A 27199-nucleotide genomic window follows, 5' to 3' on the forward strand; every position below is an offset into this window, starting at 1 on the left:
TTTCTGATCTTAGAGCACAGATTCCTGAAAAACAAAATGAGAATGATGGTGAATAGAAAAATTACCTCTAAATAGACCGATTCATTAGCAAGAAGATATGATAAAGCCCAATGACGGATAAACCACACAAGGCTCGACCCCACTTGAGGACTTAGCATAGATGTAAGTTTAGCTTCAATTGCCGTTTGCTCAACAAATGTGAGACGGAATACAGCTGCAACCAGTCTAATTATAGGGTCTGTAGAGTGTTCAGCTCCAGGAACTTCAGAGATAGGGATTTCAGGTGACATTAGTAGTTTTAATGTCATGTCCATGTTTGTTTCATTTGCTTTTGAACGACTGTACTGCATCAAAGAGGTTGGAATTAGAGGAGTTTCACCAGAACTTTCCATAGCTATGGTGTGACCAGCAAGTAGAAGGAGCCAATGGATATCCTCAAAGAGATTATCCACCATTGTAGCATCAGAAATATTGATTCTCTGCACAGCCATTTGTTGTAATTGGTTCTGAAGTTTCATGGTGCGCTCTTCGATCAGTCTGGAAAGTAAGGGTAACGAGTGTTCTAGAATTTCCCTTCCACAGCGGCCGACAGCTTGAAGCTGTTCTTTGAACTTTATGCGATCAATTTCATCAATATCATCAATCTCTTGGATAACAGCTCGCACACCTCTGATTCCATCTGGTGGGCCTAGATGACACTTCAAAAAAGTGTTGAATATTTGATGTGGGGCTTGAGGGCTGCAAAAGTGCTGAAAATGTTCAAGGATGTCAACCCATACTTCCAATATAAGTTCAAAGGCTTCTTGGAACATACAATCATCAGCATACATTGATTCTTCATCTGCTGCACCTTCACAAAAGCGACATGTGAGAACAAGTATCTGCTCGTTGAACGCAAGTAAGCTATTCTGAAGTGAGCTCATTAACTTTTGTTTGGGTACTCTTCTTCCGAAACTATTGTTAACAATTTTTTTTATGATATTTGCAACACCTAGTGCTTCACGATCCAAAATTTGAACGGAGGCGGTGAATTTAACGAATGATTCAATGTAAAACTTTAAATAGTTAAGGCCGTCAATGTTTAAACGAGAACTTTCATCATTCCTGAAGTCACGATCTCTGTAAACGAGGCCTGCTAACTGAACCAGGCAGCTTAGAGAATGATGCGCAAGTGAAGGATTATCTCTAATTTTCATATGTAAAGTGAAGAATAGCTCAAGCACTTCACTGTTCATTAGAATATCTCTCCATTGTGGAGTGATCAACAATGGATATACTTCTTGCTTCAAAACAAACATTTTCAGAAAGCTGTTTCCAGAATCTGTGAAATTCCATTGTAACACAGATTCTGATATTGAAAGTAGATGTTTTGCCACTGTATTTACTTGTGCAGGGAATGGTGACTTGACGCTAGTCAGTTCATTCAGGGCTCGAAGACAAAATTGAAATATTTTTGGCAAGTCTGAGCTCTCAAACTCTTTCTTTGCTGTGATATGCATTTCCCAAGTGAAGCCAACATCAGATGATTTGATGGTTGTGCTGTACTCTTGAATGATTGTTGTGATTATACAACAACCTAGAACTTGCTTATGAGTATCACCACTGAGAATAAGTTGTTCGACTTGGCGCAAAAGTTCAGATCTATCATTTGACTGATTCGAAATGCTTACTCTCTTGATCATTATAACAATTACTTGGAGCATTCTCTCTCTGACAAATAATGCAAGATTGGTTTTATTCATAATATAATGCAGTAAGTACTGCCGTAGAGAAGCAATGTCACTTTCTGGCAGAAGATTCCACTCACGAATTAACGCTTCTTTTACTGCTCCAGCAGCTTCAAACAAAACATAATCAACAGAGCTAGATTCTGCAATCAAAATCAAAATAATAAAATAAAAAATAGTCACAGAGGAAATATTAGTTGAAATTTGGGAGGAAGAAAACTTGAGTGATATAAAACTCAGAAAGCATGCATGCATACATACTCGCCGCTTTTTCTGCGCTCTGTCGCTTTGCGACACTTAACTGCCACAGTAATCTATACGTCCACAGCCCTGCAGGTAGTTGGCACTACCCCATTTAATTTAAATCCCCCTGTCACTACCCTTTCATTGAGTATCCCCTTCATTTCTTCCCAGGAGGAGCCCAACTAAGCGTCTTTCTTGGCAGCATACTTGCGGTGAACATGCTTAGACTAGACTCACTATTTGATCATGTCAAGCGAAACATCATTTTCAACTTCCATGATTTGACAAGCTCTATTTTTATGGACTCATTCCCTTCGAGAAATTCTTGCTGATATGCTCTAGAAATTCACTTTTGCTACTCTCAGCATTTTCTGTGTCCATTTCTTGGGCTGCCTAACTTCACATCCAAACATTAAAATACTTATCACTACAGCCTTGTAAATTTTTTTCTTGTTCTCTGTAAAAGTTTGCTGTTTCCAGGGGATTCTATTTAATAGCGCTGCAGCCTCCTAGGAAAAGACACCCTTGGAGAGAAGGCTTCACAGAGAGCATCCTATTAAAAAAACACACATTCGGATGGTTGCTTTTTCTAGAACACAATTTCTTCAAGAAATGGGAGTTACTTTAGGGTGTACAGTACATTCTCATCAATCAAGGCAGATAAAGAAAGGTGGTCACATTTCAAGCCCTCTGGATGTCACATGGTACCGGGTATATCAGGTACATGGGCCAGCCGAGGCCGGGGGAGCCAGCTCAACCTCAACTTGCATGGCAAAACCCGTACCCTCCTGACATCACAACACTTCAAGATAGCTGTCAAAGTCAAAATGCGACCACCATTCTTTGTCTGCCTTGCTTATCAACTGAGTGGGCTTCAAAGTAAGCACACATTTTTTACAAGGATTAAGTTTGATCAAACACCTGATGCACACAAAAATGATTTGTTCCTATTCAACCCAAATAGAGGTGTCGTGAGATAAGTTGGCATTTGTTTCTTTTCTGCAAGCACAGACGACAAACTTAGGCTTCTGCAGAGATTGTTGTTTGCTACTGACTATACTGAAAACCTCCGTCTAGTGAGCGTACAGTAAAACAACTACTTATCAATTATAATCCGCGACTGTAATGTGGTTGTGATTTCGGTGTGGCTAAGGTTTGGAGATATTAAAACACCTATCCAAGCTTGTGTTCTCCCTTCTGGGAATCAGATGTTTCCTTGTGTGTGTAGTGACGCAAAAGCGCCTGCAAACTGAAAGTAAACAAATGCCAACGTATCTGACGACACCTCTAATCATAACTGAAAACGACTTTTTCAATGACTGCAGCCATCATTTTTAAATCGATAAAATCACCTTGATTACAGAACACTAGTTTGCCAACTTTACTTACATCAAAGATCTGAGGATGATGAAGCTATTGAATGGCCATTATATAATTTTAATCACTTTCATTTGATCATGAACAAGGTAACGATTCATTCTATTCATTTACATGCATTATCCTAGTAGACAAAAACAAGAGTTCAACTTGATGCAAGAAGATATTCCATTTGTTTATATCATAGTTAGCTAGCATCATCAAACATTTTCAACTTTTAAACCGCCTTAGTTTGAGATAAAACTTTTTCTTAGCATATGAATTCAATATATTTTCAAAAATTTAATTGTGAAACACTAATTTGAGTCTTACCAAATAAGTGTCTGCACAAGGCATATGGAGATTTGCTTTTCTTCAGATTTAAAAAGACTGCCTCTGCCGCATGCCTTTGTTCGTTGGTAACCAAGTTAGGCGGAGCCTGGAACAGACAAATGATAACCGAGTCAGAAACACATAAGAGTGCTGAAAAGTAAGCTTCTCCGGATATTTTAAAACAATTAAAATTACACAGACCGTAATTGACATGCCCCAAAGCGATCAGAGTTTGCTTTGCATGGTCCTAAAAGCAAATTTTCCTTAGAGGAAAATTCACAACTTCAGTTCAATCACATCCTTGCGTATTTTAGTATAATGTGTTCAGTACAAACAAGTGGGTAAGAGACTGAGGGCCAGTATATAATGATACGCTTATGGTGAGAAATCTCCATGAAGTTAAGTGTGGCAATGATCATAACTCATGGGACTTGCTGCTTTCTAATACGTAGGAAAAACATATGATTGTGAGCGTATACTGTAGGTAGCGTCACATCTCCACATCTGCTGCTCTAGTAGGTAAGTACAAATAAGGAAATTGGGAGTAGAGGCATGTCCTCGTGAAAGAATGGCTTTGATAGCTTTCGTGGGGAGGTTAAAAATAGTATCAAAAATCCGGTTTATTTGGGTTCGAGGCAAAGAGGCATAAGTTCGTCACGGTAACCTCAAAACTTACCAACATAACATTGGCGGCTGCCTCCAACTGTTGCAGTGCCACTTGAAAATCCATGATTAACATGCAGGTAAGAATAAATGTTTACACAGTAGTGCAGTGACTTAAAGAGGAATTTTACAAGCCCTGAGTTTAATACTTAAAGTAAGTTGAGAATAATAATATGTAAAGCGCTACAGTCACCGGACATGGTTTCAGTCAGTTCAGTTAGCTCTGTCATAGAATAATAAGGCTACGCCAGGGACCAGTTCTATAGGACCCTGGACTCCCGTAAGAGTCAATGTAAAAATTCATGAGCAGGTACTAGTGCTGCTATCGCGCGTAGGATCCTCGCAACTCACTGCTGTTATCAGTTGTTGGACTTCATTAAAATCCGTAGGATCGCGTATAACTGCGAAAAATCGAATTTTTCGTCATGCTAATCGATGCGACAGGCCCTACCATGGTGAAAGGGGTCGAAAAACGCCAAAAATATACTTATTTTTCAAGAATTCAGCCGCCTTATGTGTTATTTTTCAATCTCCGGCTTAACCTCACTTTTGGAGCGGGCGATGGATGAGTCGAGGTTCGGGGGGAAGGATCCTCTGAGTTGACTAGGATCCTACGCGAGAATGCGCTGCAATCACCCGCTCACAACAGAACGGCGTCCTATAGAACTCGTCCCTGGCTACGCCTATAGAAAGGACACTCTCGCAGATTTCGTGACGAAGAAGAAGAACAGGGACCTGGAGCTCTTGAGCTGGAGCTGGCGGGTATTGTTTACATTCGGAAATGAAAATGGCGGCGGTAGCCAACTGTAACACTCTAGTTACTAGAGTCCCTTTATACCCAGAGTTAAGACAACTCACTTTTGGTTGGGCTGAAAGTGGCCTAAAAAAAAATCCAATTCTGATTGGTTCTCGTTCATGGAGGCCGAAACGAGTGCACCAAGATGGCGGTACCTCGAATGTGAACAAGAATAATGAAAATATTACCTAATTGTGGTTCATCAAGAGTAAATTATTATTTCCATCGATCCAAAATGAAAATAGATTAAGAAATTATTCACAAACCAATCTCATTTTCTTTTTAATTGATCAATTTGTTGATGTTGTTGTTTTTGTTTGACAGACATCGCAGGATTCCTGATCCTTATCCCTCAATATCGTTCGTTTGGGTGCACTCGTTTCGGCGTTCGGCCTCCATGGCCAGCCAAGGCCGGCTGCCAGTCAGCTGATAATCGAGTTGTCTTAACTCTGGGTATAAAGGGACTCTACTAGTTACCACCTCTGATTATTGGCTCAGCCATCTTAGGCTGAATGGAGCCCTTAGGACCCAGAGTACCTATATAGCGAGAGTATGGACAGATCGCTTCATGGAGGGCTTAGGGCCCAAAAGTGCAGCCACCCTTCTAACCAACTTCTAGCGCACAAAATTTCACTGCCAGTCTGCACATTCCAATTCTAACCAAGAAGGCTAAGAATGTACATAAATGACCGTTCTTCCGCAAAAATGAGTAAATTTATGCAACAAGTAAGTCAAATACGTGCTTTATAGACGATGGTTCGTAACAATTGTATTAGTAAAGCGCTCTGGATAATTGAGATTCATAGGTTGGCTGCATTTCTGGGCCCTAACTTTATTCGCGAAGACATCGGTGAAGGCCTGATGGATTTTCGGAGTTTCACATCTGTCTATACTCTCGCTATACAGGTACTCTATTAGGACCCAAAAATGGCGGACGCCATAAAGTTAATGTAATGCAAAATGACTCAAAATGTAGTTTTCTTTGCTTATCGTAACGAGAAATTTACTTATATGCACTATTGCGACATATTTTTAAGGCTAATCGTGTGCAATTTTTGAGAAAAATGATCTTAGATGTAGTAAGGTTGGCAGCAAGTGCGGTTGGTGATAACCGTCAAAAGTTGGCAATGACCCCCCTCCCATCCTCAAAAACCAAAACAAAGCACCGCCATTTTTGGGTCCTAAGCCTCTCCATCAACGAACTACACCTCTAGAATGGCCGCGAGATAGCAAACCTGCGTAACGCGCATGGGCCGATTTTTGAAGGCAGGAGGGGGGTGGGAGCCCAAGTATAGCTAACCTCAATCTCCATTTCTGCTGCGTCTTGCCCATAAGGATTACATGTGAAAATTTCAACCTATGTAAACTTTAATTTTTTTTTTAGGTTTGCTTTCAAAGTTCCTATTTTTTGAGTTAAGAAAACCTTTGGAGGTGCGATTATTATGCAATCTTTTCATTGCTATCACTTTATTCAACAATATTCGGCAAAATGTGGGCAGCGTCTGACATGGGTTTAGATGGCAGCCTGCTGTGTGAGCCCAAGTAAACCTAACCTATATCAACTTCAAAACGTTCCAGGTCTCTAACACTGGTCGGCCATTCTAGAGGTGTAGTTCGTTGCTCTCCATGGGACCCAGTAGTCCCGTGTGTGAAATATTGCAGTAAAACAACGAACATTGATAAGCAGGTAATAATTAAGATATTCGAGAGACGGGGATCGAACCCACATCATGATTTAAGGTGTATCTACAGCTGCGTGAAGTAAGAAATTTCTCCGCGCAGGGGGCGCCACCGCTGTGTTTTAGAGTCCGTACAGCACCACGTGAGTCCTTGAGCTTTTATAAAAGTTGAAGGAATTTCTGTTTAAATCGAAGATAAATAAGTTCTAGCTATAACATTCTTCTTCCTATTGACCCTAAAAGCAACGTGAAAAGTCATTTCTGAAGCTCTGCAATTTGATCCCAGAAAAAAGTAGGGTTAAGCATGATGACCTTGATGCAACCAATCGCGCTTGATCGCTCTCAGCAGTTGGCAGATATCTCTCTCCCACCGTGAGCTGTCTCTCTCACACTCATTGGATTCCCATAAGGAAAACGGGGATCAAATTCCAGCCTTTATTGTGCAACTTTGAAAGCTCATCTTTGACTTTACACATTCTTCAGACATGCTGCTAGAACTTATTAGCTTCAGAATTTAGAGTCTTTCTCTTCATATTTAAATAATCGCTGATTTCGGAGTCAGATTTTAGCAGCGCGACGTGGTGGATTTTTTCAGAACTAACGCTGAAGATAAACCTTAAGTGGACGCTTCCGACGTCATTGACGACTCGGCCACAGCTCATCTTGTGGGAGCAGTGGCGAATCTTGTGTACATAAGTGTAGAGCTACTGCGCAACCTCCTCGACCACTGCGCATCCTCCCGCGCATAGCGGTAGCAGTCTCGGAGCATTCTGAAAATTCACTCACTTTTATAACGTGATTGTAAAAAAACCTGGGTCCTATTTCCAAAATCTGAATAGAGCGGGCTCATCTAGGGCCAATTACCCGTCGATTACCGCAAAAAACTTAGAAATCGGCCCGGTAGAACGCTCAAACGAACTATGACAAAAAATATAAATTTACATTGTTTAAATGGGAGAATTCGCAACTTTACCACTTAATATAAAAAAACCTAGGCCATATTTTTAAAATCTTAAAAGAGTTGGCTTATCTAGAGACAATTGCCCGTCGATAGTCGCAAAAATCATAAAAATCGGCTTTGTAGAACGCTGGAACTAAGCGTCACCAGTTTCGCAAAATTAGGAGGCTTGAGAGCTTATAGTATAGAAGTATAGATAGAGTCGTAATGTAAATGGGAGAGCTGGCGGCATGTTCTGCTCGACGAATTCCGAGCCCGGTGTGCGCCGAGTTCGGGTCGCTTTTTCGATACATTTTCGATCCAACATGGCGGTGTGGAATACGTGGTAATGGGTCTGTTGCACCTATTTTTTTTAATTCATTTTCTAATAAAGTGCATCATTCTGAGCTTCATGAATTTTTCCCAGAATTTTTGGACCCCCCAAACACCCCAAAAAAGCACCCAAAAGTTCAAAAAATTTTGGCGGGAAAATTTAAAACTACAAATGACGGGAGAGTGAAGCCATTTTGTGACGTCACAACCCCACCAATACCCCACGTTTGTTTATTTTACAAATACATGGATTTCCCCATAAGGGATCGAGAGGAAAATTTTCAAAAGGAATTATCAGACTGTTAGAGGCCGTATTCATCAAATTTTCTTGCGATAATAGACTCTTTATCCTCTCTAGTTGATAAAAAAATCCCTAGTAACTTACAAATCGCATCAGATGATTTAATTATTTCCGATGCATCAAAGCATGTCACGAAAGTGAGGTTATGTTTACAATCTTATCTGGGATACATATAAGTCCTGTTTTCACGGTAAAACTCTCATATAATGTAGTTTTAGGTTCCTTATTCCTAGGAACTATCTGATGCAGCTTTCTGAATCTAATTCATTGAATGTTGGATCATTAGATTCTACTTTTTTGCATGAAATGTGTCTTGCTCAGCTGCGCTAGCTGACTAGCTGAGAGATCAACGTACTCATTTGAACATATTTACTTGTTTAAATCTGTCCGCTCATAAGTAAATAAGTTGAAAATACCATCAATTTTACGTAAGGTAAGATTCTCTGCCAACCAAGCACCAGCTATGAACTGTTGGAGGTCCTTAATCACCCGTCCGGTTGAGGAGTTACTACCCCTCCGGTTAGTCCAGTGCCTGTTTCGATGAATGTATGGTATTTTAATAATTACTTACAACTAATGATGCAAAGAGTATATACAAAAACTATATAGGTATGACATCGGGAGTAAATATTTAAGTCAATAGTTTCCATCATATTTGTAAAACTTCCAATGAAAGGTAGCTGTTGCAGTAAGCAGGACAGATCAGGAATACCTCACTCATACATCATTTGCACTGAAATACTGGGACAATAAGTAATCATTAAGAGTCAAATAATGAATACAAACTTGGTTTTACACAATATATCCGATACATGCGTTGATGTATTTGAGCAAACCAAGCAAACAGCATTGACTTGACCAGCAAAACCCCCTAAAGGGAGACATAACCACACTTTCGGGACTTCCTTACATGTATTAAACTTTAATATGATACGATTTTAACATAGTCGTTGATAAATTTGTAATGTAGAGGATGTGAAGAACTGATATCTGCAAGAAAATTTGGTGAAATAAGTTAAATATCGACCGAAATTCGTTTTAGAAAAACGACTTTGAATTCCTTATGGGGTAGCACAGGTGCGTCGAAACGGCGGGAAATAAGAGTGCTGGTTGTGACGTAGACGACCAATGAGAGGCCTCCGTTGGAACTTTGAACTTTATTTAGCTTTTGCAGCTTTAATATCAAACTAAGAATGTTTTTAACCACACCAACCGTTTTCTCGTGAAAATTTACATCGGAATGACTCATAACACTCCAAATCCCTCCTGAGTGCAACAGACCCGATGGGTCGTTGTTGTTGTTGTCGTCATCGAAAGGCCGGGTACCCGTGTATCGCAAACAATCGATTATGTATCGAAAAAGTGACCCGGCGTCACACAGGAGTCTCGGAATTCGGGACATGGAAAATGCTTAAAAGTGGCGCCAGCTCTCCTAATTACATTACGACTCCATGTACTCTATGGTTACGACAACTCACTTTTGGTTGGGCCAGGGTTGGGCTGAAAGTGGCCTAAAAAAAAATCCAATTCTGATTGGTTCTCGCTCATAGAGGCCGAAACGAGTGCACCAAGATGGCGGTACCTCGTATGTGAACAAGAATAATGAAAATATTACCTAATTGTGGTTTATCAAGAGTAAATTGTTATTTCCATCGGTCCAAAATGAAAATAGATTTAGGAATTATATTCACAAACCAATCTCATTTTATTTTTAATTGATCAGTTTGTTGATGTTGTTGTTTTTGTGTGACAGACATCGCAGGATTCCTGATCCTTATCCCTCAATATCGTTCGTTTGGGTGCACTCGTTTCGGCCTCCATGGCCAGCCAAGGCCGGCTGTCAGTCAGCTGATAATCGAGTTGTCGTAACTCTGGGTATAAAGGGACTCTACCAGTGGCCATACTCTCTCAATATAGGTACTCTATTTAACTGTAGCTGATCACATTTGATTTTATCAGTCATCTGGCCAGCATAAGCACGACGAGGCTGTGGAAATCGTTTTCGTTACATTAATTTTGATACTTAAACTCATTTACTCCGTGGCAGTGACTTCTACACTTGCAAAACATTAGACTCTTCTTTGGCACCACTGATTACATTTGGCAACCCTGCAATTGGCTGGGCCCTACTATTCCATTTGACAACCTTGCAAAGAGCTGGCGGGTTCAGAAAAGTATAGGGCAACGGGACCTAACCAAACCTGGACACAGCAGGCGAGAGTCACAACCAGAGACAAGAGACCCTCCACTAGTATCTTGGCCATTGTGGAAGCTTTTACTTTCGGGACTTCAGCATTCTACTGTTGACTTACCTACATGGTTGATGTTTAACAACGTGTTGGCAGTTTCGTTTTGCAAACAAGTCGAAAATGGCCGAAGTTTGCGAGACTTGTTTGGCTCATGACGTCACCCGAAGCTCATCATCGACCATGTAGGTAGGTCAACAGCCGAAATTGAGGTGATGACTGTTGCTCCCTAATAATTGTCCATAAGGAACTGTTGAATCCCCGAAAGTAAAATCTTCCACCTGTCGTTAGGAGGCCAGTGGAGGGTCTCTTATCTCTGGTCACAACGGCCGCTTACGCGAGTGTCCCTTCTACTAGAGAAAGGACACTCTCGCTGATTTCGTGACGAAGAAGAAGAACAAGGACCTGGAGCTCTTGGGGTTTTACCGACTGGCGGAAAGGAGGAATCCATCGTTGGAATTTGGCGGATGACCCCGAAACCGCACCAATTCGGTGCTCATTCACGTTGACCGGTGCGCACAACGTAAACAAATCGGCCGCCATTTTGAAAAAAAGAGCAATGCGCAATCCATAACGCATCCCATCCTTGATTTTTCTCATTATTATTGTTATTATTTTTAAAATCACATATTCAGTGCAGTATTTCATAATAGGAAGAACTTTCTGCGGGTAATTTGATCACCATGCAAAGAATCATAGGAAACGAAGCTTTTCCCACCAAACTTATATCGGAGTTAATAAATTTGCTCCAGCTCTAAAACTCTTTTTGAAGATGGCAGGCAAATCATCGGTGGCAGGTCACTCATCATCTTGAGATAAAGAGCATTGATGCGGGCTATATTATTCAAAATTTGCTCAAGCTAAAAATAATGAGATTTATGCTGAGCGTTAACAACCACTCATTTTGGCAAATTTTTCCTCAACTGCCACCTAGGGAGTACCACTATTTTGCTGTTTTGAAAAAATGGAACAAATAATCTACCATAGAAAATAAACTTTTCCTCTAAGGTTTTTAGAGGGAAATTTTCCAGTTTGACGTATTTATGCTGCAAGAACTGTGTTGCCCTCAAAACCATGTGATCCAAACAATTAGCAGACAGGAATAATTGCAGATAATACTATCGGCATGCAACCTAGGTTGGATAGTGATCGTAGATTAAGAAGGTCATTTTCTTTCTGGATATTTCATTTATAACAAACTATCTTCAGTAGATTGTAACTTAAGCCTGCAAGTCCTCATGCTATCATGAGTATTCCAAGTTGTAATTTTTGAATAAAAAATATTTCTTAATACAAAAAGAAAAAAAAATTTACTTTGTGATAATTTCGATGCGTTCATGCCCTTAACTTGTTGAATGAACAGATAGCTGCTAATACAAAGTAGCAGCTCAATTCACAAGTTCCCACTTGAAGACAGTGCCAATGAAAAATTGTGCATCTAGGTTTGCGATGCTGCATACTTCCTGCCATTATGTATGTCCTAAATGGTAGGTTTCTCAATCTCAAGCGATGATAAGTGCCCTAATTCTTCTTGTGAGAGTAAAGAATATTCTGTGAAAATTTCAAGCAATGTTCGTCCACTCCCTTTTAAGAAAATAATATTTGAGCAGAGATTTTGACTTAGGTACTGCAAACGAGATCCGCATGTGAGCAAGTTAACCGTTGATTTTTATTTTTTGTTGTTCTTTTTCTATGAGCAAGATACCCCCTCCCCCTCCTATCGGCAGTAATTTCTGTCACAGATAAGATGTAAGTAACAAATTTTAAATCGTTATTTTACTATTTTCAGTCACAAAAACCTTATTTTAACTATCACTGCTGCATTAAAAATACTCACCTGTACACAGAGAAAAAATTATCGGCACCAGTTATTCCATTTATCTAACTCCATTTTCAATTACAGCTCATGATAATCAATGAAAGCAATGTACCTAATAAGATGAATAATTCCATTCGGAGCAAATTTAAGAGTTCTTAGTGACCAAAAGAACATTTTGACAAATTCTACCTAAAATAAGTTTTTATAGCTACAGGGCGCGCATGACATAATAATTTGATGATATTTTAATACGTGGGTAAAAAATTAATTATTGCCAGCAAAAGGATGAAGCGTCATAGCTCTGTGCCCCGCTTTTCATAATTAATGCAAACAGGGATTATTCATCAGCAACACAAGTAATTGGTTTAAAAAGAAGTGAAAGAAAAGTCAGTTTAAAAGAGAAAAATATCAAGAGGGTTGAACGTAGAACCAAAATTGAAGGGCTATCTTACACTTGAGGAGAAATTAGGAACAAAACTACCGCGCAAAGCGTTTCCTCGTCAGAGAAACCGGAGTCACGCATTTGAAAATAATTAAAAATACCGCGCTTAATTTGAATTTGCCGCGCAAAATAGGTTCCGCCATCTTTGTAGGGTCACCGGTGTGCCGACCCGAAGAGCATCATTTGATGCTTTTTCGGGTCATTCTTTTGGTCAAACGTTGGCCTCTATTCCGTCAGTTTGGACGACTCGAGCTCTTGAGCTGGAGCTGGCGGGTATTGTTTACATTCGGAAATGAAAATGGCGGCGGTAGCCAACTGTAGATTTTAGAGTACCTATATTGAGAGAGTATGGCCACTGGGCCCCATGGAGAGGCTTAGGCATAGGACCCCCAACTCCGGTTAGCGCTGACATCAGCGCTCCCTGGCAGAGGGTGTAGTGAACTAAACCGATGATTGGGTCTTCCTGTTGGGCGCTTCTGGGTACCAGATGCGCCCTTTCCAACCGTTCGACTCCCCCGATGTAACATGTACTATACTACAAGCCCTTTTGCCTTATGGGTAATGACGCCATTCTGGTACACCCGGGAAAATTGGATTTTTTTCTGCATCTGGTATTCGTAAAAGTTTTCGTGAAATGTTTTACTTTTAAGCATAACAATCTCGCACGGACGTATTACCTGGTTAAAGTATTTTAGGGCCTCCTTATGCTTTAAATACTTATATCCGAGGCAGTACTTTCAGATCGATTTGAAAATATTACGAACAGTCACGTGATCTCTTCATTTTAGTGACGTATTACTGTGCTACTTTGTGATTGGTTCATTTTCTTGGCGCAGCATCGACACGTCAGCTGTTTGCGGCATTGAGCGAAAGGTTTAAGGTTATGTCATGGACCAAGAGCATCCAAGAGAATGAATAAGGACCCCCAACTCCAGTTAGCGGAGACATTAGCGCTGCCTATATTTTCATCCATGGCCGATGTCACCGCCGGCCGGCCGGCCGGTCCCTCTCTTCCCCGCGACCCGCGCTTCCCCACCCCACTGCAGAACTCCTCTTCACGCGGCCCCGCTCCCCCGCGACCTGCGCGCCCTACCTCGCGGCGTCGCGACGCCGCGCCGCTGTCCGCTAGATCGCGTTGACGCACCAGCTTTAGAGGTTCCGCCGCTCTTTCCCGTCGCATGATTTACAGTGCATCCTTTATGTTTCCATTAATCACCATCATCGATTCACCACAAAATGCTTGTAGAATGTTTCAGATCTTCGCGGTCGATCCGAAGTTTTGAAAGGTTTTGCGGTCAAAGAATCCCACTTTAAATTCCATCTTCGTCAGTCTTCGGGTACATAAGTTGGTAATAATATGCTTTGTCAAAGAAGCGCCCTCCAACGCTTGGGCGTTGGAACTGCTTGTTTATATTTCCATGCACCACCTATTTAGGCTTATCACTCAGTAGTGCTCATAGAAGTTTCTAGATCCTCGTATCCTCGTGGTCGCCCTGCAGTTTTGAAGAGTTTAGTGTGAAAAGTTTCCCATTTTCATTTCAATCTTCGTCAGTCTTCGTGTACATAAATTGGTATTAATGTGAAGTGTTATTTCTAACCGTTTTACTCAGCAGCAACTGCTGTTGAGAAAGCCAAAGGAAGTGTGTATGTAGTGTGCAGCAGGAATCAGGATTGTACTTTTAGCCGAAGGCGCCGCTCTGTTAAGTGAAATCTTTTTAGTGAGAAATAGTGTTGTACTGATAAAAATCAACTGAGTGTCACAAAATCAAAGATACTTGACTTCAAGCATTACCTTTAATTTGATTATTAGCAAGTCTCTTTGATTCTGCGTCAGAAGTTGACTGAATCATCTTTGCTCGTGTTTTGATAAGATACTTCAAATCAAAGTCTTTCGCATTGACCTCTGCCGAAGGTATGTATCTATACAATTTCATTAGTTTGCGAAAGTAAAATGTATTAAAGTATCTACACAAATAAATAAATCATAGATAAACAAAGAACATTGCATGGAATAACATACTATAGAGGTGCGATCGTGGACCGCTGCGGCGTTAGTTCACCGCACCCTCTGCCAGGTTCGCTGCGAGCGCGCGTTAACGGTTTTTAACACAGGGTAGCATAGGGAGTTGGGAGTCCTTGGCTTAGGACCCAAAAATGGCGGTGCTTTGTTTTGGTTTTTGTGGATGGGAGGGGGGTCATTGCCAACTTTTGACGGTTATCACCAACCGCACTTGCTGCCAACCTTACTACATCTAAGATAATTTTTCTCAAAAATTGCACACGATTAGCCTTAAAAATATGTCGCACTAGTGCATATAAGTAAATTTCTCGTTACGATAAGCAAAGAAAACTACATTTTGAGTCATTTTGCATTACATTAATTTATGGCGTCCGCCATTTTTGGGCCCTAAGGGCTCCATTTAGCCTAAGATGACTGAGCCAATCAGAAGTGGTAACCCCAGTGGCCATACTCTCTCAATATAAGTACTCTAGTAGATTTACCAGGGACCAGTTCTATAGGACCCTGGACTCCCGTAAGAGCCAATGTAAAAATTCGTGAGCAGGTACTAGTGCCGCTATCTCGCGTAGGACCCTCGCAACTCACTGCTGTTATCAGTTGTTGGACTTCATTAAAATCCGTAGGATGGCGTATAACTGCAAAAAATCGACTTTTTCGCCCTACGTACCATTACGGCGAGCCCATCCATGACGCAAGGGGTCGAGAAACGCCAAAAATATATTATTTTTCAAGAATTCAGCCGCCTTATGTGTTATTTTTCAATCTTCGGCTTAACCTCACTTTTGGAGCGGGCGATGGATGAGTCGAGGTTCGGGGGGAAGGATTTGTCTCTGGGAAGGATCCTCTGAGTTGACTAGGGTCCTACGCGAGAATGCGCTGCAATCAAAGACATAAAGACGGAGCGCTAAAAGCAAAAAAATGAAGCTTCTTTTCAATCACTTATACTATTGGCTATAGGATTGGCGGCGAAATCGGGACAAGTTTGAAATTCAAATGTAGGGCGGGAACTAAATAAAATTGCGGAAACAAAGTATTTTAGGTTGATTTTTGCCCAAATTCACTTACAAACTCATATTTGTATAACTTTAGGTTAGTTTTGGTCCGTCGTCGACCGATTAATTTCATTTGGGAGTAACTGTCATCTACGACTGTAACGGCCTGTTTGAACCGGCGCGGCAGAACCACCGTGAGCAGAAGAAAAACTAACTTTATCTGATATTACTGCCTGTTACCGAGCAAAAGTAGGTGTATTATAATAGGACGCAGTCCCAACTTTCTTAATATATTCGTTTTAGGCATTTAAAATACGTTTCGAAGAAGAAGTGTGGAAAAATCAAGAGGACAAGTTCAAATCAAATTTCCGTTTGCCGCCATGGATTCCCGCGCTCATTTACACACTCACACAAGCACCCAGCGCCAAACTAGAGTCCCTTTATACCCAGAGTTAAGACAACTCACTTTTGGTAGAGTCCCTTTATACCCAGAGTTAAGACAACTCGATTATCAGCTGACTGGCAGCCGGCCTTGGCTGGCCATGGAGGCCGAAACGAGTGCACCCAAACGAACGATATTGAGGGATAAGGATCAGGGATCCTGCGATGTTTGCCACACAAAAACAACGACATCAACAAATTGATTAATTAAAAAGAAAATGAGATTGGTTTGTGAATAATTTCTTAATCTATTTTCATTTTGGACCGATGGAAATAACAATTTACTCTTGATAAACCACAATTAGGTAATATTTTCATTATTCTTGTTCACATTCGAGGTACCGCCATCATGGTGCACTCGTTTCGGCCTCCATGAGCGAGAACCAATCAGAATAATTTCTTAATCTATTTTCATTTTGGACCGATGGAAATAACAATTTACTCTTGAAAAACCACAATTAGGTAATATTTTCATTATTCTTGTTCACATTCGAGGTACCGCCATCTTGGTGCACTCGTTTCGGCCTCCATGAGCGAGAACCAATTAGAATTGGATTTTTTTTTAGGCCACTTTCAGCCCAACCCTGGCCCAACCAAAAGTGAGTTGTCTTAACTCTTAACTCTGGGTGTAAAGGGACTCTAGTTTCGGCCTCCATGAACGAGAACCAATCAGAATTGGATTTTTTTTTAGGCCACTTTCAGCCCAACCAAAAGTGAGTTGTCTTAACTCTGGGTATAAAGGGACTCTAACTTTTGGTTGGGATGAAAGTGGCCTAAAAAAAAATCCAATTCTGATTGGTTCTCGTTCATGGAGGCCGAAACTAGAGTTCCTTTACACCCAGAGTTAAGAGTTAAGACAACTCACTTTTGGTTGGGCCAGGGTTGGGCTGAAAGTGGCCTAAAAAAAAATCCAATTCTAATTGGTTCTCGCTCATGGAGGCCGAAACGAGTGCACCAAGATGGCGGTACCTCGAATGTGAACAAGAATAATGAAAATATTACCTAATTGTGGTTTTTCAAGAGTAAATTGTTATTTCCATCGGTCCAAAATGAAAATAGATTAAGAAATTATTCACAAACCAATCTCATTTTCGTTTTAATTGATCAATTTGTTGATGTTGTTGTTTTTGTGTGACAGACATCGCAGGATTCCTGATCCTTATCCCTCAATATCGTTCATTTGGTTGCACTCGTTTCGGCTTCCATGGCCAGCCAAGGCCAGCTGCCAGTCAGCTGATAATCGAGTTGTCTTAACTCTGGGTATAAAGGGACTCTCGGCTTCACTTTTTCCCCGTGCTTTTAGATACGAGCACTCCGTCTTTATGTATTTGGCTGCAATCACCCGCTCACAACAGAACGGCGTCCTATTATAGAACTCGTCCCTGGAGGACTATGGAACGCCGTTAGTGTCAAAACCCTTTTCTTGCGCGCGCGGAATTTTTTCTGGCGCGCGGAAAGAAAAACCCCGTTTTCGATGAAAATCTCTGAATTTCCAGATTCCGCGCCGGTTTTCGATACATTTGCGCCGTTTGTGTCAAAACTATTTTTGTCGGCGCGCCGCTTCAAATCTGTTCCGCGCGCGGAATTTTCGATATATCGATTCCTGCTCGCCGTTTGTGTCAAAACTATTTTTTCCGGCGCGGCGCTCCAAATCTGTTCCGGGCGCAGAATTCTCGATATATCGATTCCTGCTCGCCGATCGTGTCAAAACTGTTTTTTCCGGCGCTGCACCAGAAAATAATTCGAAAAAGTGGCGCGCGGAATTATTTTCTGGTGCAGCGCCGGAAAAAACAGTTTTGACACGATCGGCGAGCAGGAATCGATATATCGAGAATTCTGCGCCCGGAACAGATTTGGAGCGCCGCGCCGGAAAAATAGTTTTGACACAAACGGCGCAAATATATCGAAAACCGGCGCGGAATCCGGAAATTCAAAGATTTTCATCGAAAACGGGTTTTTTCTTTCCGCGCGCCGAAAAAATATTCCGCGCGCGCAAGAAAAGGGTTTTGACACTAACGGCGTTCCATAGCCGATCGCGTGTCAAAACTGGTTTTTCCGGCGCTGCACCAGAAAATAATTCCGCGCGCCACTTTTTCGATTTATCGATTTTTCCGCGCGCGGAGCTCTCTTTTGAAAGATTTCCATTAAACCGTTGGAGGGGAAAAAGTGCAGTGTTGCCGATAATTTAAATTTATTTATTCCTGATTCCAGAAAGTTTGCTCTATTGAATTTATAGTTTATCATTAGCCATTCAGGCCGTACTGCAGATAAAGAGATGAAGGTCCACAGTTAGAGTTTCTCTAGGGTTCTTTCCTTACTTAAAAAGATACAGAATGACTAAGTCTGATGGACCTATGACAAATGAACCTAATAGAAAAAAGTTATAATGGAGTAATTTATAATTGACTAATACCTGAAAAAGATGGTCAACGTAAAGTAGCGTAAAGTTTATACAGCTACTACTTAAATGAACTAATAAAGCAATGAGTGTAGTCCAGTAAACGAAGGGATTTATGCGGAACAAATTAGTAACAAGCTGAAATTTTTACCACTGATTATACCCACTGTGGGGCGTATTTTCACAAAAGTCCTCATTCCTAGCCCCCTAGGGATTTTTGCTAGCCCCCCTCAAAGTTGAAAAATCCCCCCTTCCAATTAAACTGCTGTAACTTGGCTCCTATTATAGTTAGACACCTCAATTTTTTTTCAAATTGTTCGTATTGATACGTACGTTAAAATGAAACCATTGGTCATCAAAATTTATCAAGAGATCGTTAAGAAAATTTTAAAACAAATTCAAAATTTGTGAAATGGAATTATTTTTTTTTAAATAAATCGGAATAACTCCGTTATCGATTAAAAAATGGAATTTATACTTAGGTATATGAAAATTTTTAGAGGACGCAATTTCCTATCAAATGGTGTATTGGAAGTTAAGGTAGGAGCAAAGGGTGAGGATGAGAGGGGGGTGGAAGTCCGGCAGAGCGCGGCTCAGCGCGGCGCAGCGCAGCGCATAATAACACGCAGCACTCACATAGAGCCGCCCCAACTCAATGCTTCATGACGGCATGTTTCTCAAAAAGCCCACTCCTAGAATTTTTTTTTCTTCAATTCTAAGAGGGCAACATTCTTGTGAACTGCAGATAAATTTTATCTTTCAAAACCATAAATTTTTCGATATGTTTGGCTATAAATAATTACATTATATTTGAATGAAGCTGTTTCCACTTGGACGCGTTTTCGCTTCCTTCCTTTTTTTATTTATTTTTTTGAGAGTGAAACATTTTGAAATTTAGTTAGTAGTAAACATGACTGAATAAGAGGAATAAATGAGTATAGAATTAGATTGAGGTGGAAAATAATGGATATCTTTAATTACCTAATAGTTTTACTTATGAAAGAACACACAGCTATACGAAAAATTAGAGCAAAAACAAATATTTAATACGAAAGAAAATGCCTACATGGGTATTACAAAAATGTCACCTTTTAAGCGATGTAGTCTATTATTGATGGCATTCGTTAATTTTCAGGTTAAAATTAATTGAACAGCAAATAAAAGCAATCATCGTAAAAATTATCAGTAACAAAACAATAATGACATAAAATAACGAAAATGGACACATAAAGTTAGCTGTTGGCAAGTTCAAGACGATACTTAAAACTATTTCGGGCAAAAACCTATAGATGGTCCTCTTCAAATTCTTCGACGGCTGGTAATATATTTTTACATGTTCCGCCACTACAATTACGACACATAGCTGAACAACAGAGCCCTTTTTTAAAACATTTACAGTTTGTGCCGCAACCAGACTTACAGTTACAGGAGGTCATCTATATAACATCATCAGGCGCAAAATTTAATGTAGAATGAATAGGTAATAGAAATTTTCTTTCATCGCTTCCCTCTTCTTCCCTCCATCCCCACTCTCTCGGGTCGAGAGAGCTATTTCCAAGCCAAACTTGAATTTGATAGTAAACTCTAAAGCTATGCTGTTTCGCCGCTAATGATGTTGGTGGAAGAGTCACCATCTCAAATTTAGATTTTAAGGACATTTTAGCAACTTTTCTTGAATACATTATGAAGCGGCACTCATCTAAAATTTGAGTTAAGTTGGCTCCCCCATAAAAATGAATTAAATATTTTTCGCCTACTGTGCCTATTCTTTCCTTATCAACAATCGACTCATTAAAAATTAGAACATCTTTTTGTAAAGAAGAATCATTAACCATGGGAGGTTGTATGCTTTTATTTTACTTGTCCTGAAAAGTGCGGAGGTGGTGTCGCATCCTGTCATTGCATAAGCGAAAAGAAGTAAAGAACTAGTTTGCTTAAAATCGTCGACTAGTTTCACGATATTATACAGAGTACCAGGATTTTTTGAAGTTCCAGGAATTGTGAAAAATATTTTTAGTTTCCTTCTCTTGATTAATGTTAACATTATAACCATAAGATCAGTGTCCGTCCCTACCATAACAACTGTTTCTCCTCTCTCAGCTTTCAAAATGGCAGACGAGACAATATCCCGATCTGCATCGGCCTCTGCAATAAACACCTCGACACCAACTTTTCTCAACTGCTCCTCACTGACAGCTGCAATGAGCTTTTTCTTATTTTAAGAATTTGAGAGAAATTCAGCCTGCGTTTTCGTACCTACATTGCATTGCTAAAGTGAAATTTATTGTGGCTGATGTTTTTTTTTTTTTTTTGCTCTTCTTAATTTTTCTTGACCTTTTGTGGTTAAATAAGCAGGATAACTGTCGAAAACAAAAGATGAATGCTTAGTGTATCGCTTAAGAGCACAAGATACGTACATATTGACAATATCTCCGTAAGTAGCAAGTTTCGGCCATCTTTTCGGCATTTTCTCACACACTCTTGCAGCATAGAAGAATGAACCCTTCCACCGCGGTCATTTTCAGTACGCGCCTCATACACGGAGAAAAAAATTTCGTACGTGGGACCCGAAGTTTAGGTCATATGGATCTCGGAAGTTTTCGGAATGAGCATCTGAACACTTAAGGTCTAGCTGCCGAAGTTCAGGTCTGACATCTAAAACTTCAGTTCTTACATCTGAAGTACTTCAGATGTGAGAACCGAAATTTTTCGGATGTGAAAACCGAAGTACTTCAGATGTAAGAACTGAAGTTTCAGATGTCAGACCTGAACTTCGGCAGCTAGACCTTAAGTGTTCAGATGCTCAATCCGAAAACTTTAGAGATCCATATGACCTAAACTTCGGGTCCCACGCACGAGATTTTTTTCTCCATGTACAATACATCCTCCGACTCCTGGAGCCATCCTGGTTCCTACCCTCAGATTCGGAACTTGACCGCTGGTCGGCACTTTGTCTATAGGATATTTCCATTCATTTTTCCTAGGAAGCGTGGTGAAAGCGGCATGCTGAAAACAATGCTCGGCACCGTCTTTTCATCGAGATGTCGTGTTTTTAAGGATGCTTCGGCCACCATCTTAATATAATCCGTTCATAGTCAAATGAAGCGACGCAATACTGCCATGCCAAGAAAGAACGCCGTATGAACATTCGGACGTTGCCCAATTTCCTCTGATATAATAAGAATTTTCCGGCAAACTTGTGAGCAATTTTCTTGCAAATTTTCAGGGAATCGAATACACAGTTTTGTTTACGGTGTCTGATAGGGTACCTATCGAAAAAATATTCATAATTTTACTTAGGTATATAACAAAATATCGTATAAGAGAAAATTCGGCAACATTCGAACTTTCATGAGGCTTTTTTCCTAAGTACGGCAAAATCTTTGCCACAAGTCACAGTATATGCTCAGAAAAAATATAACGATGTCGATTGAAGTCAACTTAGTATGTGACTATCAAGACGATCGCCAGCCCCTCTGGTCGCCAGGCGTACCTACCGCTCAGCGCTGGGTGCGGCTAGAGTACCTGTATAGCGAGAGTATGGACAGATCGCTTCATGGAGGGCTTAGGGCCCAAAAGTGCAGCCACCCTTCTAACCAACTTCTAACGCACAAAATTTCACTGCCAGTCTGCAGGTTCCAATTCTAACCAAGATGGCCAAGAATGTACATAAATGAGCGTTCTTCCGCAAAATTGAGTAAATTTATGCAAAAACTGAGTCAAACACGTGCTTAATAAACGACGGTTCGTAACAATAGTATTAGTAAATCGTTCTGAATAATTGAAATTCATAGGTTGGCTGCATTTCTGGGCCCTAACTTTATCCGCAGAAGCATCGGTGAAGGCCTGATGGATTTTCGGAGTTTCACATACCGGGTGTCCATAAAGTAACTGAAAAGTGGGTATAATTTTTGAACAAAAAAAGATAGAAGGTCGCGGTTTGTGGCATTCTTCATCATCCAGAGGGGGAAATTTTTCGATGGGGGGTTTTTCTTGGTGGACCCCCCTGGGGGGCCCCAAGGGGGGGCAACTTTCAAAATTCAAATAGCAACCCCCATTTTTTTAGACATGGTTAAAAAGAACTTAAAAAGACAAGAAAAATGACGCAAATAAAATTAAAATCGGTTCACTCGTTCAAAAGTTACAGCCGGTCAAAATTTTAAATTGACCACTTTTCAAAAAATCACCGTTGAGCTCCCAATTACCGAAAAAACAAAAACAAACCTGGAATGAAAAGTTTGAAAAGTGCCCTTTAAGGCAAGGAAAAACAACTGACGTTGTCACAAGTTTGGATGGCATTGTTTCAAAATAAAATTTCGGAAAATTCAACATGGCGGCAAATTTGAGGAAACGCGAATAATGAAAATTCCAGAAACTGTTATCTTTCAAATACCCTCTAGTTTAAGGAAATCAATGGTATCAACTTTTTTTCCTTTATTTGGCCAAGTAAGAGCAATAATTTGCTGACTTGAAAGTTGGCAAGCGGGACCCCTTCAATCGTTGGAGTATGCGACATCACATGCACAGGATTAAGTGTGCTGTCAAAAAATGAAGCCGATGTGAAAAAGCGCTCCTCCTTTGGGATGCTTTAGTAATGTTCAAGGTCCTCATTCTCAAAAAAGAAGAAGAGAAAAATTGAGCAATTTTTTTATTTTCATTATTTTTTAAAGTGGAAGTTCTTATACCTGATGCTCTGTTATTCCGTCAAATGTTCAAAGTGATCTTCATCCTCAAAAAATAAGAAAAGAGAAATTAAGCAATTTTTACCCACAAACTTGGTGAGCCAAAAAAAACATGGTATATCCTGATGGGGTAGGGGCCGTTGACATTTTTGACATTTCTCTTTCTGAAAATTGAAAACGCAAGAATAATTGTGATTCTCTAATTCCTGGCACTCCGAGTTGGCAAGAAGGATATCTGCTACGCTTTCAATTCCGAAAACGCTGTTCTACTCTTGATTATTATCTGAGTTGAGATTATCTTATTGACAGCCTCAACCTCACGATTTGAGGAACCGATATTTTAGGTAATATCTGATGCAATATCTGATCGGTAACACTATTTACGAATCTGAAATCAGTATACTAAGTTCTCTTGATCGTACTGCGTTCTGATTTAGTTGGCAATTACTATTGTAAATTTACTATTGTTTGCAGCAAAATAAAGATCACTTTGAACATTTGACGGAATAACAGAGCATCAGGTATAAGAACTTCCACTTTAAAAAATAATAAAAATAAAAAAATTGCTCAATTTTTCTCTTCTTCTTTTTTGAGAATGAGGACCTTGAACATTACTAAAGCATCCCAAAGGAGGAGCGCTTTTTCACATCGGCTTCATTTTTTGACAGCACACTTAATCCTGTGCATGTGATGTCGCATACTCCAACGATTGAAGGGGTCCCGCTTGCCAACTTTCAAGTCAGCAAATTATTGCTCTTACTTGGCCAAATAAAGGAAAAAAAGTTGATACCATTGATTTCCTTAAACTAGAGGGTATTTGAAAGATAACAGTTTCTGGAATTTTCATTATTCGCGTTTCCTCAAATTTGCCGCCATGTTGAATTTTCCGAAATTTTATTTTGAAACAATGCCATCCAAACTTGTGACAACGTCAGTTGTTTTTCCTTGCCTTAAAGGGCACTTTTCAAACTTTTCATTCCAGGTTTGTTTTTGTTCTTTCGGTAATTGGGAGCTCAACGGTGATTTTTTGAAAAGTGGTCAATTTAAAATTTTGACCGGCTGTAACTTTTGAACGAGTGAACCGATTTTAATTTTATTTGCGTCATTTTTCTTGTCTTTTTAAGTTCTTTTTAACCATGTCTAAAAAAATGGGGGTTGCTATTTGAATTTTGAAAGTTGCCCCCCCTTGGAGCCCCCCAGGGGGGTCCACCAAGAAAAACCCCCCATCGAAAAATTTCCCCCTCTGGATGATGAAGAATGCCACAAACCGCGACCTTCTATCTTTTTTTGTTCAAAAATTATACCCACTTTTCAGTTACTTTACGGACACCCGGTATGTCCATACTCTCGCTATACAGGTACTCTAGGTGCGGCACGGCGCACTATGGTCCGAATAGCCGGTTTAAGCGGCATTAAATCAGATACGTATGTTTAAACCTCGCAACATGAGTTTTCAGGGGTTTTTAGGGTCGCTGAGTGCAAAAATGCTACAGGAACCTGCACCTATGCACCTATTCTTCAGGAAAAATCCATTTTTAACATTTTTATACTTTATATAACTGTGGTAATAATTTGTTCACAAACCTTAAATTGAGATCACCAAATCGAGTTGAAGCCGTGGAGCAATCGGCATCGCGTCTCACTCATCTTCTTGATGTCCCGGGTTCGATTCTCGATAGATTTTTTTTTTTTTTTTTTATAAGTTTAAAAATTAATTTTACATTGGATGGACTATAAGAAGCTAAAAGTAGAGCCTCGTCAAACACTACTATCAAGGGAACTTGAAAAAGACAGCTCAGGATAATACTTCTACGTTTCATGGCTCCAGAGGCCTACTTTCAAGTCCCACCGATCAGCCGTTTGAACTTGTTTTCGTCTGCCAAGCGAAACTTAAGCTTAAATATATCCATTTTGATAGATTTTTTGTTTGAAACATGGGTAAACGTAAAAAAAAAACGTTTACGGGACCTCAAAGTGGCTTCCTAAGACAATTTTATTGCTCGGGAGCCTAACTTTCAAGTCCCACCGATCAACCATTTAGACTTGTTTTCGTCTGCCAAGCTAAACTTATGCTAACATATATCTACACTGATAGATTATATGTTTGAAACACTTAAAACGTCAAAAAAAAAACTTTTACGGGGCCTCAAAGTAGCCTCCCGAGGCGATTCTTTGCTGTTCTTGAGCACAAAGTTTCAATTGGTCCCGATCAACCCCATCAACTCGTATTATTCTGCCTGGGCAGATTTAGGCTCTAATGCATTCGATTTGCTAGAATATGACAATGGAACATGATAAAAGTCATCGTCAATGGCATATGATAGCTAATTGTAGTAAGTGATAAGAAACGCGAAAACGTCATTTTTCATGAGAAATAACTTGAGGCTATGGTGGACTATGGTTCTGCCACTAGACCAAAAGATAGTCTAGAGTCATGACAATAACTTCCGAGTAAAATTACGAGGTGCTCAGAGGTGCTAAGTATATTTTTTGGGTCCTACTTCTGCGATTTTATTGATAAAACTGACTATGTCTAAGGGTTAATCTAGAGCATTAGATATGATAAAAAAGAATAGTTTCAGCATAAAACATTTTAAACTTATCTTGTATTTTGTGAATCAAGTGCCCAAACACTTTCAGGTACGGTGAAACGACGAAAACAAGCCCTTAAACACAGCACTGCCGCTCGGTAGCTGGAATCGCACTCATAAAGTGCTCCGCGCGCCGCACTTCCCAGGCTTGTCACATCTTTATTAGTGCTTTAATCGAAGTGAAATTTTACAGGAGTCTTCTCTACAGTATGTACTATCGATCTACCTCTTAAAATCTAACTTTTTCCAAACTTCACTTTTTCGATTTATTGCCGCTTAAACCGGCTATTCGGACCATAGTGCGGCGCCGCGCGGCATCGCACTGCGTCATGTTTCGGCTCCTCTCCCACCCCACTCATTGTCCGAATCCTTACTTCAAGAGGACCAATTGAAAGGAAATTGTGTTCCCTACAAAGTTTCTAATAAACAAAAAGTTCATAGTTGCAGTTAGAAAAAAGTTATCACGCTCTTTGTGAAGAAGAGGCAATTCGATTTCTAAAAATTTGCGAATTTTTTCAAAATTTTCAGCTTTCCGTGGAAAAATTTGCATGATTATTAAAAATTTCTGAAAGAACATATCAAGACGGACATTTTAAAAAAAATTAGAGGTGTCTAGCTACATTAGGGTCTGAGTTATAGCGCTTTGAATCAGAGGGGGATTTTTCAACTTTGAGGGGGGCTAGCAAAAATCCCTAGGGGGGTAGGGTGGGGACTTTTGGGAAAATGGTCCTCTCAATGGGTACTATCAATGGGGGGGGAAAAATTAGCTTGTTACTAATTTGTTCATCAAACCCCCTCTTTTTTCCCTTCGTTTACTGGACTAGTGGGAATTTGAATATGAACAAATTCAATGGAGCAAACTCTCTGGATTCAGGAATAAATAAATTTAAATTATCGGCAACACTGCACTTTTTCCCCTCCAACGGTTTAATGGAAATCTTTCAAAAGAGAGATAATATTCTCCGCGCGCGGAAAAATCGATAAATCGAAAAAGTGGCGCGCGGAATTATTTTCTGGTGCAACGCCGGAAAAACCAGTTTTGACACGATCGGCTATGGAACGCCGTTAGTGTCAAAACCCTTTTCTTGCGCGCGCGGAAAGAAAAAACCCGTTTTCGATGAAAATCTTTGAATTTCCGGATTCCGCGCCGGTTTTCGATATATTTGCGCCGTTTGTGTCAAAACTATTTTTTCCGGCGCG

General features: G+C 40.2%; 1 protein-coding gene across 5 annotated transcripts in view; it reads right to left on the reverse strand.

Moving 5' to 3' along the window:
* The window catches only part of LOC109037546 (exportin-4), a 76635-nt gene that overhangs the window by 38167 nt on the left and 11269 nt on the right, over nucleotides 1-27199 (reverse strand). For 4 of the 5 annotated variants that reach the window (XR_002009485.2, XM_019052268.2, XM_019052269.2 and 1 more), the window contains exons 2-3: nucleotides 3660-3765; nucleotides 66-1870 (exon numbers count right to left, since the gene is read on the reverse strand). Coding sequence is in view for 4 of the 5 variants with exons in the window: in XM_019052268.2 (XP_018907813.2) it covers nucleotides 66-1870; nucleotides 3660-3765 (1911 nt within the window). In the remaining variant the exon portion in view is untranslated. Of the gene's footprint in view, nucleotides 1-65; nucleotides 1871-3659; nucleotides 3766-4335; nucleotides 4566-27199 lie in introns of those variants that run through there. The other variant, XM_019052270.2, reaches the window with a different exon arrangement.

This window comes from Bemisia tabaci, chromosome 2 (genome assembly GCF_918797505.1).
Source record: "Bemisia tabaci chromosome 2, PGI_BMITA_v3".
Classification (NCBI taxonomy): domain Eukaryota; kingdom Metazoa; phylum Arthropoda; class Insecta; order Hemiptera; family Aleyrodidae; genus Bemisia; species Bemisia tabaci.